A 10,838-nucleotide genomic window follows, 5' to 3' on the forward strand; every position below is an offset into this window, starting at 1 on the left:
GGAAAATGTAACCCTAGTTAACCTTAGCTATGTTTTAAGGATTCATCAATAATGACAATAACAAAATCAAGGCTCTAAATCTCATATTTTATTTTAATTTAGATTCTGAATAGCACTTCCAAGTCCATTTCCAAGAAGAATGACAGTGATATGGAAACTCCTTGAGTGGCTGAAAGGGAACTTGTTCTCAGAGAGAATGCACAGAATCTCCTACACATGTTCGTCTTCCAGTCAGATTCAGCTCAGGTGCACATATGCATTTACTGAGTGATCATCACTCTGCCATCAGGGAGTGGTTCTCTAATGTCCATCAGAGAAGGTCTGCTATGTCTTTCTCCACCATTTCAAAGGGGCAGTGAAGTTCATACCTGCACAACAAGGAAGATAGCATGTAACAGAAAAAACAGCCTTAAATCACCTGAAGGTTTTGAATGTGATCCTTACCTTTTGAAAGGGGTGCCATCTGAATTAATGAGAAACTTCTCAAAATTCCATCTGATGTCATTGACACATATTGGGGACCAGTAGAACTTCTTTATATCTCCAATAAGAGGATTAACAAATGGAAGAGAGTCCTGTGGAGAACAAGAAGAGACAGTTGTGCTAACAGGAACAATTCTGAGTCATTTGAGTGTATACAACTAAAATCTTTGTAGAATGCAGAATACCTTTAGATATGTAAAAAGAGGTTGTTCATTCAATCCATTCACCTCGATCTTGGCAAAGACAGGAAACTTTGGTACAAACCCACCTCCAGGTCTCACATACTTCAGTGCATTGAGCATTTCTTCATTCACCTCTAAAAACACATGCATGTACAATTATTTATGCATTTTATTTATTTCTGTGTTAGCAGAAATAGGTCCTGGCTAGATGTTTAATGAACCTTTGAATTAGTAGTTAATTTAAATTGGTTGAGTGTATCCAACTAAAATCTTTGTAGAATGCAGAATACCTTTAGATATGTAAAAAGAGGTTCTTCACTCCCTCTTAAGACTCTGCCTTTAATTAAATATCTGATTTAATTTCAAACTTGTGTAAATTAGAGAATAACTATGATAAATTTACACCTATGCATTTAATTCTCTTTATTTATTAGTTATCAAAATTGCATACTGTTTAATCATCAAAAATAACAATTTTAATATATCACTTCAAAAGACAAAATATGACAACAAATCACCTTTTATATACTTTCAACATCTACTTTTGAACGAGGGCTTTTTATGAGGGACCTATCAGTAAAACAAGTGTTCAGTGTACACACAATGCAAGCAAAGGACTTTCCCTATAAGCCCTTATTAAACATAATAAGATATAAAGAAAGCAATATTAGCTTAATTACATAAGAGGCGAAACTCACCAGGTGACTGAAGACCAAACTGGTTGCAAGGGAAACCTAACACAGTGAAATTCAGGTTGCCAAACATTTCCATTAGTGCATTCATTCGGTGGTACTGAGAGAACATGAAAAATAATGGTTTCAGAAAGGCTACATGGGTACAATATGTAGAACATTATGCAGTCAATGTTCTTGAATAATCACCTCCTCAATCGTTGACCCTCAGAAGGTGGCGACGTTGACAATGAGCAGCACCTTTCCTTTGTAAATGCTGAGTGGGACTTCCTCTCCTTCCAATGTCTCAGCCGAAAAATCATATATCGACTTGTGCGCCATTCTTGTTCTATGGCTTGTATACGGACTATGTTTACTGAGGAGTGAGCATTCACTCAGGTACTCTGCTGGTTACTCTCATTCACTGAAACATAACTTGTGGGTCAGCAGTTGTTCTGCGTGATTGACTTCATTGTTCCTCTGGTCAGAGGTGAGCTGGCTGAGTAGCTAACTGTTGAATTTAAAACTGCTCTTTGGAACTGAGGGATTAAGGGAGCAGTTTGATGTATTTTGACATATTATTTGAATTGTGATTTTGAGTTATATGAGATTCAAAAATATTTAGTTATGATCAGCAAGTGTGGTTACATTGAAAAAGGCATAATTTTATTGTAGTCACATAGTCAGTACTATAATTCCTAAAAAAATGTAAATAAATACTTATTTTTGAAGATATTGTTTAAAGAACTCAAATGTATTTTTCTTTTTACTGTTTTCATTTAAAAAATTCTAGCTATTTTTTTGTCTGTATTTTTGATGTTCAAAGCACTAAAAGAACATATAAGTTTCTCTGAAAACAACTTTTTGATGTGCAGAATAAAATATGTTTGGGGGCATTTTAAAGGGAATACATAATATTTAACATCCTGATTTGGGAAATGAGCATAACATCAGATGGCATTTTGAAAAAAATACAGCTGTCTGCGTACAATCCCCTCATCTCTAATGCCCAGTTCACACTACACGATTGTCGGGCCCGATTTTGCCCTTACAACAATCTTAGAACGTTCTGAGTTCTAAGATTGTCGCTTCTCCGACAATTGTAACCGATCATCCTGTAGTGTATGGTGTGTTAGGACTGATTGGGTCCAGTCAGTGGAACGTGTTTAATCATCTTGGCTCATTCATCGCAATGTCTGTGTGTTTTTTTTTTTTTTTTAATGAAAGATAATAGCCCTTTTAAAGTAAGAGGCACCGGGGAATCCCAGATGTGGTAGCACTTTACTCTAGCGATTGCTCGCTCTACAATAATCCGCAGCCGAGCAATGGTCTGGGTCTCCTCTGTCTCTTCCTTGCTGTACTGACCAGGATGCCTAAATGGTGGAATGATGAGTTTGGCTCCAACTTCATGAAGGAGGTCTTGAATGAGGAAGCCTTTATCTGCCATGACTTCATCTCCCAGCTCAAGCAGAGGAAGGATTCCACTGACCTTCGTTATTTCTTTGTTGGAGATGCAGCCTGTGTACAACGCTGAAATAAATGTCACCAACCCACAGGGAGTAACTCCAATCAGCCCTTTCAGAGTGGTGTGGTTCTTGTAGGCAGAGAACGTTTCAGACTGTAAGGTGAGGGATGATGGCGTTTCCAGAGCAACTTCTGTGCAGTCGAAGATGACACGGACATTTGGAGAGAACTTCAGAAATGTCTGAGGCATACTGGCTTTTACCTTCTCACGACTAATCCACAGGTTGATGGAAGAGAACACAATGAAGAGGTAGTTGGCCCAGGTGATGGTCACTCAGCTGACAGTAGCTATGCTGACTTGAAACATGTCAGCAATGAGCTGCTCCTTCATGCCCACTGCTACCCTGAATGAGAACATCAGGAACTCATCAATCAGAGGCATGCAGCATGCAGCACATGCTTCCTCTCCAAGTTTCTCCAACTCCTTAATATAATCCAGAGCTTCATCAAGTGCACCTGTAAAATCACAAAATAAAATAGCAAAACATACGGTTAGCAATAAGTTTTAATTATATATTTGAAACAGTACTTCTGTGAAGATCAATTCATGTTGTGAGTCGGAGCATGTATGTATACAGCCATTGACTTAATCTCTCCACAAAATACATAACCACATAATCTCATAATTTTATTATTATGTGATAATAATAATAATAATAATAATAATAATAATAATAATAATAATAATAATAATAATAATAATAATAATAATAATAATATAGCAACTGTTATATTTTACTGAAATTCTCTTACATGGAAAATATATACAATATACTATCTTTTACCTGCGGGTGGATGTGCCGTGTATATGGTTCTGAGAGAGGACAAACTGCCGTTTCTTAGCCCTCTCGAAAGCAGACTTTCTCATTGCCGGTGTTATGCCGAGAAATGCATGGCTGCCGAGAATTGCATCCCTGTCGCGGGAGCTCGGCATAACACCGGACCTTCATCTCTTCGGATCGCCTGGATGCACTGCCTCCTTTTTACTGTTTTCATTTAAAAAATTCTTGCTGTTTTTCTGTCTGTGTTTTTGATGTGAAGAATAAAATATGTTTGGGGGCATTTTAAAGAGAATACATAATATTTTACATCCTGATTTGGGAAATGAGCATAACATATGGCATTTTGAAAAAAAAAATGCAGCTGTCACAAAACACAAAAATAACAGTCATGACGCATTCAAGTGTTCATCGTAAATATGATGACCAGAGATGTATTTCCCGGGTTACTGTTTTAAAATACGACAAAAAAATTCTGGATTTCTTTGTCGTGTTTTAAATTTAATTTAAAAATTACTCCATTAGAAAGGATTAGCATGTTATTTTTGTAGACGAGTAGAATTTAGGTGAATTTGCTTCTCTGGCTACATGATTTACTAACTAAATTGCAACTCAGTCTAATCAGGTACACATTTAAGTTGTGTTTTTTAGTGGCAGTATACAATATGACAATTTTACAAAGTTCAGTAATCTTCTGTGAGACGATTTGCGCATTTTTCCTTTGTTGACGTTAATTGTTCCGACAGTCAGTGAATGTAGCTTCTGGTTTAGGTCAAACGCTTTCCAAGATGCTAAGGCAAAATACGTTCTTTAGGTGACAATGTAAAGAACCGCTCGTCCCGAAAAACAGCGTATTACACAGCAGGTTAACAATGGACGAAGAAGGCAGATGGCAGACGTAAGTGGCTTTTAAAACAAATTCATATCTCTAAAAAAACAGCTGAGTTGGTGGCCCCGGCAGACTAGCTCTTCGGCTAACAGCGGAAGCGTACGAATATTAACTAACAGTCACTGAAACGCAGCTCGTGCCATTTATTTATAGCTGGCAATTAAGTTTAACTCTATACAACAGTTTCATGCTACTGCATTAAATTTCCCCATTGTGTGTTCACTCGTATTCGTTTGTTTGTTTTTATTTAAGCGTTTGCAGAGTCAAAGTTCAGCTGTAACAGGGTTTGTTTTCCTGCAGATGTCATCTCTTGGACCTGCCTTGGGAGGATGTTCTCGTTCCATACATTTTGTCCTACTTGCCTTTGCAGTACATTGTCAGCCTGCAGAGGGTGAGCAAGCAGTTCCACAGCCTCGTCCAGGTGTACCTGGCCAACTGCAGGACTTTTAATCTTTCCACCGTAAGTAGTGATAAAGTACATAAAGAGCAGTGCATTGGAGTAGTTTATAAATATGAGGGAAGGGGATGCATGCTTTTCAAAGTTGTATCAAGTAGAATTCTGAAAGGTGGAGATGTGTTCTTTGAGTTGAAATGACTTTTTCTTGTAAAGTGCCTTGAGATGACATTGCTATACAAATAAACTGAATTGAATTTGGAATCCAAAGAACCATTGTTTCCCTCAGTCCAGGTCATATAGTTTGTCTAGAGGCTAAATTGCTCCATTATTTGTTGAAAATAAACAGCACAATTCCTAATAAATGTCTCCTATAAGAAAAGCATGGTCATTTTTAAAGAAACAGCATTTTATTTAAGTTTTCAGCAATTAGAATAAACAAAAAACATAATAGCAAAAACAGAATAGATACAATTTTGGAGTGCTGATATTTGTGGAAAATGATGTAAGTAATAATGTACTGCTAAAAACAGCATTTAAAAACATCAGTTGGTTATTAATTTTTAGCCAAAGTCATTAAAAATGATTGTGGAAGATTCAAACAGCCACGAGCAGACCAATGACCTAAATAAAATCCAATGCAACCAGATGTCTTCAGATGAAACCAAATCATTGTATTGTAATGGTTAGCAAAATATTTCAGCTCCATGTTCTGTTTTAATATTTACAGATTGGACCTTGCATCCCCAAGGAAGCATTTTGCACAATGTTAAAAGACAATAAAGTTCTCCAGAACCTGTCCCTTCAAAACTGTTCAGACTGGGTCACAGACAAGGAGTTGCTTCCTGTTATTGGCCAGAACCAGCATCTGCACAAGGTAGACATGAGTGGCTGTGCCTCCCTTACTCGCCACTCCTTAGTGGCCGTGTCCTTGAGCTGCACACACCTCCAGCATCTCGGCCTGGCTCACTGCGATTGGGTGGACTGCCTGTCTCTGCGCAGCCTGGCTGACCACTGTGGAGGGCTTCGGTCGATCGATCTCACCGCCTGCCGCCAGCTGAAGGATGACGCCATCTGCTACCTGGCCAAAAAGTGTTCTGAGCTGAAGTCGCTGTCTTTGGCGGTCAATGCCAACATTACAGACGAGTCAGTGGAAGAGGTGGCCAAGAACTGCAGGGGTCTGGAACAGCTGGATCTGACAGGTTGTCTGCGAGTCCAGAACCAGTCCATCAGGTTTGTGATGTATTGATTCTAAAAGAGGAAACAATGACACAAATAGCTTATTGTTTGTTAGCTTTGATGTAAGCCGCATTGTTAAATCCTCATTTGTAAGTCACTTTGGATAAAAGTGTCTGCCTTTTATCTAGACATACATAAACGGATCAATAGAGAAAAGACAACACATTTAACCTTCTTATAGGCAGCCGTGGTTGGCATTTCATTCCAAATTTGCCCTTTGACAGGGCAGGAATTTGAACAGTAGAACATGCCTAGTTGTAGTGCCTTTCAAAAGTTTTCATACTCTTTGAGATTTTTCAAGTTTTATGTTATTGTTGACAGAGACATAATTCATTTGATTTTTGATTTCAGTTTTGTGTGGTTTTTATTAGCATTTTATTTATTGTTTTGGTTCTTGTATTTTATTTTGAATATTTAAGATAGCTTCCAGTTCCAGTGTAGATGTTCTTTACAAAATGAAAGTTAGTTTTTAATAGGATGAACTTACATGATTATGCTATTGTTAATATATCACTTGAAAATGGTCTCAAAACAATAGTATTATTGTTTACTGCAATAATTTTATATACAGCTATACATATAGCTTTTTCTTTTTCTTAAAGATAAAGCATCTGATTTGATCATTCATTCATAAGTTCCCCTGTTACTCCTACGTCCCAAAGAACTCTTGCAGAGTATTGCCCAAAGCTGCAGTCCCTGAGGGTGAATCACTGTCACAACGTGACCGAGTCGAGCCTTGGTCCTCTCCGGAAGCGCAACGTTGTGATTGATGTTGAGCCGCCTTTACCGCGGGCTCTGGTGCTTCTTCAGGACATGCTGGGTTTCGCTCCTTTTATCAATCTGCAGATCTAGCCACAGGGAGAAACTTAAGAATGAGTTCCCAAAGTGAGGTAAGATCAGCAGTTGAGCTTTTTTCTGCCTGTTACAGTGACATAGTGGTTTACAGACTCATCTTGCTTTTGTTGCAGGCGACTGACGGCTGTCACTTAAACCTACTTCATGTGATGGAGAACTGATTTGACTTTTCAGATAAGTATGGATATGGAATAAAAAACAAAAAGAGAACCTCACTGGAATGTGGTCGACACTGCAACGTTAGAATTGAACAGAAAATAAGTTTGAATTTAACAAAGAAAAAAGCCATGTTTGTTTTTAGCCTTGCTGCCTCTTGTCCAAAATATATTACTGCACTTTTTATTCACTTAATTGAAAGATTGCATTCCTAACCAAAAGCATAATGTATTATTTTGTCGTTTGTTCCAAACAAAATGCAAAGCTACAAATAGTCTTATGTTTCATTTAGAAACATTTACAATGTTTGAGTTTAATTAAACATTTTGTTTCGCTTAAGTTTAGTTGCAGGAAGGGTCAGTTCACCCAGGGCACACAAATGCATTTCCAAAGCTGTCACTGCAACACAAGATATTTGTTTTCATTTATTTAAGATTTAATATCTCTACTGTGGTGAATACTGTGTTTGTATTCCCATTGACATGTTTTCTTGAAACATAAAAGTTTTCACTTTGCCAGACCAGAAGCACTTGGAAATAACTGAGTATATGTTGTTTTTGTGATGTGATTGAAATGACCCTTTAAATTATATTGTTGTAAATATGCAGTCTCAGCACTTGTTTAAAACACAAGAATTTACTTAACTTTACTTCACTTTTCCCCATTAAGTCTGAGTAGATTTTATAAGAACTTGTTAAGCAGTTATTGTTCTTGTGACACGGCCCATGAATCATGTAAGCAGTTAAATTGGAAAATACCACCCCAAAAAATTGTGTATTAATCTGCTGTAATTTGTAAAGCAAAACTTTCTTATGTATGCTGTATTTTTTTTTCAATGAGTAGTCTAAAAACTGAGGGAATGACTTAATTTTTTAAGGGATTCTCATTTATTTGTTTCCACTTTCCCTTTTGATCCAGACATTGTGTCGTTAAAGACAAATTAAGATCATATTCACACCATATTCTGAATTGATGTGTTGACATCACGCATATTTGTCAGTTCAATTTAAAGCTTCAAACACTGAAGTAAAATCACTATAGTAGCCCTTCTTTACATTTATTGTCCACTTGATGGCATAGTGGAGTAAATGAAGCATCATGAAGCTTTGGCTTCCTTTCCAATTGGAAAGGAAGTTTCAGTGCTTCAAAGCTTTATCTTGCTGTCACTGGTGGATAGGTGTATGTTGTACAGGTGAGGAGTTCAAATAGGATCCTGGCTGGTAGGTGATCAAAAATGTATTTCTTATAATAAAATGCCAATGAATTGTTTAAAATTTGTAGTGTCTTTTTTGGGGTGATAATTTTTTTTCTTTAATCATCTAATCTCTCAATGTTGAAGTCTGAATCTATGATGAAAATTACCTACTTCTTCATTCCAGATGAAAATAGTGAAAATTCTGTGATGTATCAAATTCTCATTACCCCCACTGTAAGTGAACAGCGATGTTTTGGTACATCATTTTCAAATAATGGTTTGAACAATCGTTTGTTACATCCAAACCCCAATTGTTAGTTCACTAATGTTATCTAACAAATCTTTGAGGCATTCACAGATCAACTGTTTACTGAGATCAAATCCAATACAGGTTGAGTGTATTTGTTGATTTACTGACTTGTGAGTACTGTTAGAGGTGCCACATTTGATTTTGGACACAATTTATTAAAAAATGTTGCAAAAAAATGTAGCAGTTTCATTAAATTAAAATATGAACTGACTGCATTGTACTGCAACTCCACATAATTTCACTGCCCTCTCTTGATTTGTTTGTAAGTTTCTGAATATAAACTGCCTCTGTTTATTTCATAGTACATTGAATGCAAATGGCATTCCTTTGTAAATTTTGCTTTACAAATCTCAGTTGAATTGAATTAAATCTGAGGCTAAAGATGTCAGGCATCTGAAAAGGCTCAATCACTGGAACAGTGATTGACCTGAAAAAAATGCAAAAGCTACAATACATTATTTCCTCAAATTTAAGAGTTCTTTTTAAAACCTAAAGAGACACAAGATGGCAGCAACGAGTCAGGATATTTGTCTTTAGTTCTGTTTGAGAGCCTCCACTGGTTTAAACGCCAATTGATGACAGAAATATTACAGTTTTATAGCACCGATACATCACCAATAGTTCATAAAATGTTGCACTTTTCAGGGATTTGGAAGCAAAAATCTTGTAACTGACTTGTTTAGCAGGCTGTGACAACTAACATCAGCTTTAAAGGCCTTGTTATTGTCTGACGGAGCGAATGCACAACAAGAATTAAAGCTTTCCCCCTGTTGTCACAGCTTCTTGCAGTTTCCTCTGGTGGTCCACTTGGCAGACTATGCCGAGTCTAGTCTCTGCGACAACACAACAGGTCTATTTTCCACATGATGGCATGGTTTACCCCATCTGCTGCGTGCTGTCCGCGTTGGTTGTGTTTGAAGGGCTTCAGGGATCGAGCAGCATCCTTCTGTTGGCTGTGTTGATCTTCATAATTTACTACTGTCCCTCAGAGGAGGCTGCATGGTGCTCTTAGTTAGAAAACATAAAATTTTAGCCTGTACAGTTGCTGTTTGCTTTTAATATGCTCATTTAAGAATATCCAAATCAACTTAGTCATACTTATTTCATATTTTTCAATCAATATATAGGGAAAAAAAAGTTTGATTCTCTTTTATGCAACCTCTATGCCTCTAAAAGTCACTCTGTAGCGACCCAAAAGGCCCTAGTTCTTGTTTCTGAGCAGCGCTCGGTGGGTTAAAAAAAACATTTCAAGCTACATTCATCATCTAGGACCTCAATTAGCATTGATCTGCAGGAGGGAAAAGAAACATTGCCGCAATATGATATTCCATGGAGCAATTTCTGTTCCAGTGATTGAGTGTATGGGGGGGATTTCTCAAACACAGCCAGCCAAACATATTTTGTCTTCCTGTCAATAATCTGGCACTTGTCTAAATTATTGATCAATAGCAGCTGATCATTTTATACAAAGGCTCAGCAATGAAGTTGGTCCATTCAGTTCGTGAAGCAGTTTTAGCCCCAGGCACTGTGTAATATATGATTCTCATTAAAGCAATGAATAAATCTAAGTTTATTCTCTGACTGCATATAAAGTTCTTACTGACAGTAAAGATGTTGTCCAGAGATCTGGGGGGTATGTTCATGCTTCTTGCGGTTGCTGAGTCACATAAGAATAAAAGAAGACTTTCAATATTTGTTTATATTAGAAAATACCAATAAGATTAGCAATGTTTTGATTCTTTGGTAAATCAGTATGTTTGAGTCATTTTTATTTGGCCTCAACAGGATGAGGAATCAGTTTCAGGTATATTCTCTTGAAAAACAATACAACCTTTTTTTTTTTTACACCTCTTGTAACTACAATGACAAGTCAATCAATGGCCAACAAAGTATGGTGCATAATTATGATTGAAATCAAAATGATACATGGGAGTCTGATATTTTTTTGGCAATAAAACTTTGAGGGAAAAAAGCCCTGTTAGCAGTTTTTGGCTGACTTGCAAAGCATTTTGTGGAGTAGAAAACTAACTACTGAACACACCAATGCAAAGGTGAAACATGAGAATGGCAGTGTCATGCTGTGGAGATGTTTTCTCTTCAGCAGGGACTGGGAAGCTGGTCAAATCTGATGGAGAGATGAATAAAGTTACATTCGGTGTAA

At 37.1% G+C, this 10,838-nt stretch overlaps 2 protein-coding genes across 3 annotated transcripts; one reads left to right on the forward strand and one right to left on the reverse strand.

Moving 5' to 3' along the window:
* Positions 1 to 66: 66 nt before the first annotated feature.
* On the reverse strand, positions 67 to 1,763 carry gpx9 (glutathione peroxidase 9). The gene is made up of 5 exons (XM_055043265.1): positions 1,547 to 1,763; positions 1,364 to 1,457; positions 669 to 799; positions 445 to 575; positions 67 to 368 (listed from the first exon to the last, which is right to left on the reverse strand). Exons 1-5 carry the CDS (start codon positions 1,676 to 1,678, stop codon positions 311 to 313), a joined length of 546 nt encoding a protein of 181 aa, XP_054899240.1. The 5' UTR covers positions 1,679 to 1,763; the 3' UTR covers positions 67 to 310.
* A 2,410-nt stretch (positions 1,764 to 4,173) lies between these two features.
* fbxl15 (F-box and leucine-rich repeat protein 15) lies at positions 4,174 to 10,433 on the forward strand. Of its 2 annotated transcripts, XM_055043263.1 has the most exons (6): positions 4,186 to 4,264; positions 4,411 to 4,537; positions 4,829 to 4,988; positions 5,653 to 6,155; positions 6,824 to 7,051; positions 7,130 to 10,433. In XM_055043263.1, exons 2-5 carry the CDS (start codon positions 4,512 to 4,514, stop codon positions 7,011 to 7,013), a joined length of 879 nt encoding a protein of 292 aa, XP_054899238.1. In that variant the 5' UTR covers positions 4,186 to 4,264; positions 4,411 to 4,511; the 3' UTR covers positions 7,014 to 7,051; positions 7,130 to 10,433. The 2 variants fall into 2 exon arrangements, with proteins under 2 accessions (XP_054899237.1, XP_054899238.1); XM_055043262.1 differs by having other exon boundaries at positions 4,174 to 4,537.
* The last annotated feature ends 405 nt before the right edge of the window (positions 10,434 to 10,838 follow it).

Source organism: Poeciliopsis prolifica, unplaced genomic scaffold (assembly GCF_027474105.1).
Source record: "Poeciliopsis prolifica strain line A6 unplaced genomic scaffold, Auburn_PproV2 SCAFFOLD018, whole genome shotgun sequence".
Lineage (NCBI taxonomy): Eukaryota > Metazoa > Chordata > Actinopteri > Cyprinodontiformes > Poeciliidae > Poeciliopsis > Poeciliopsis prolifica.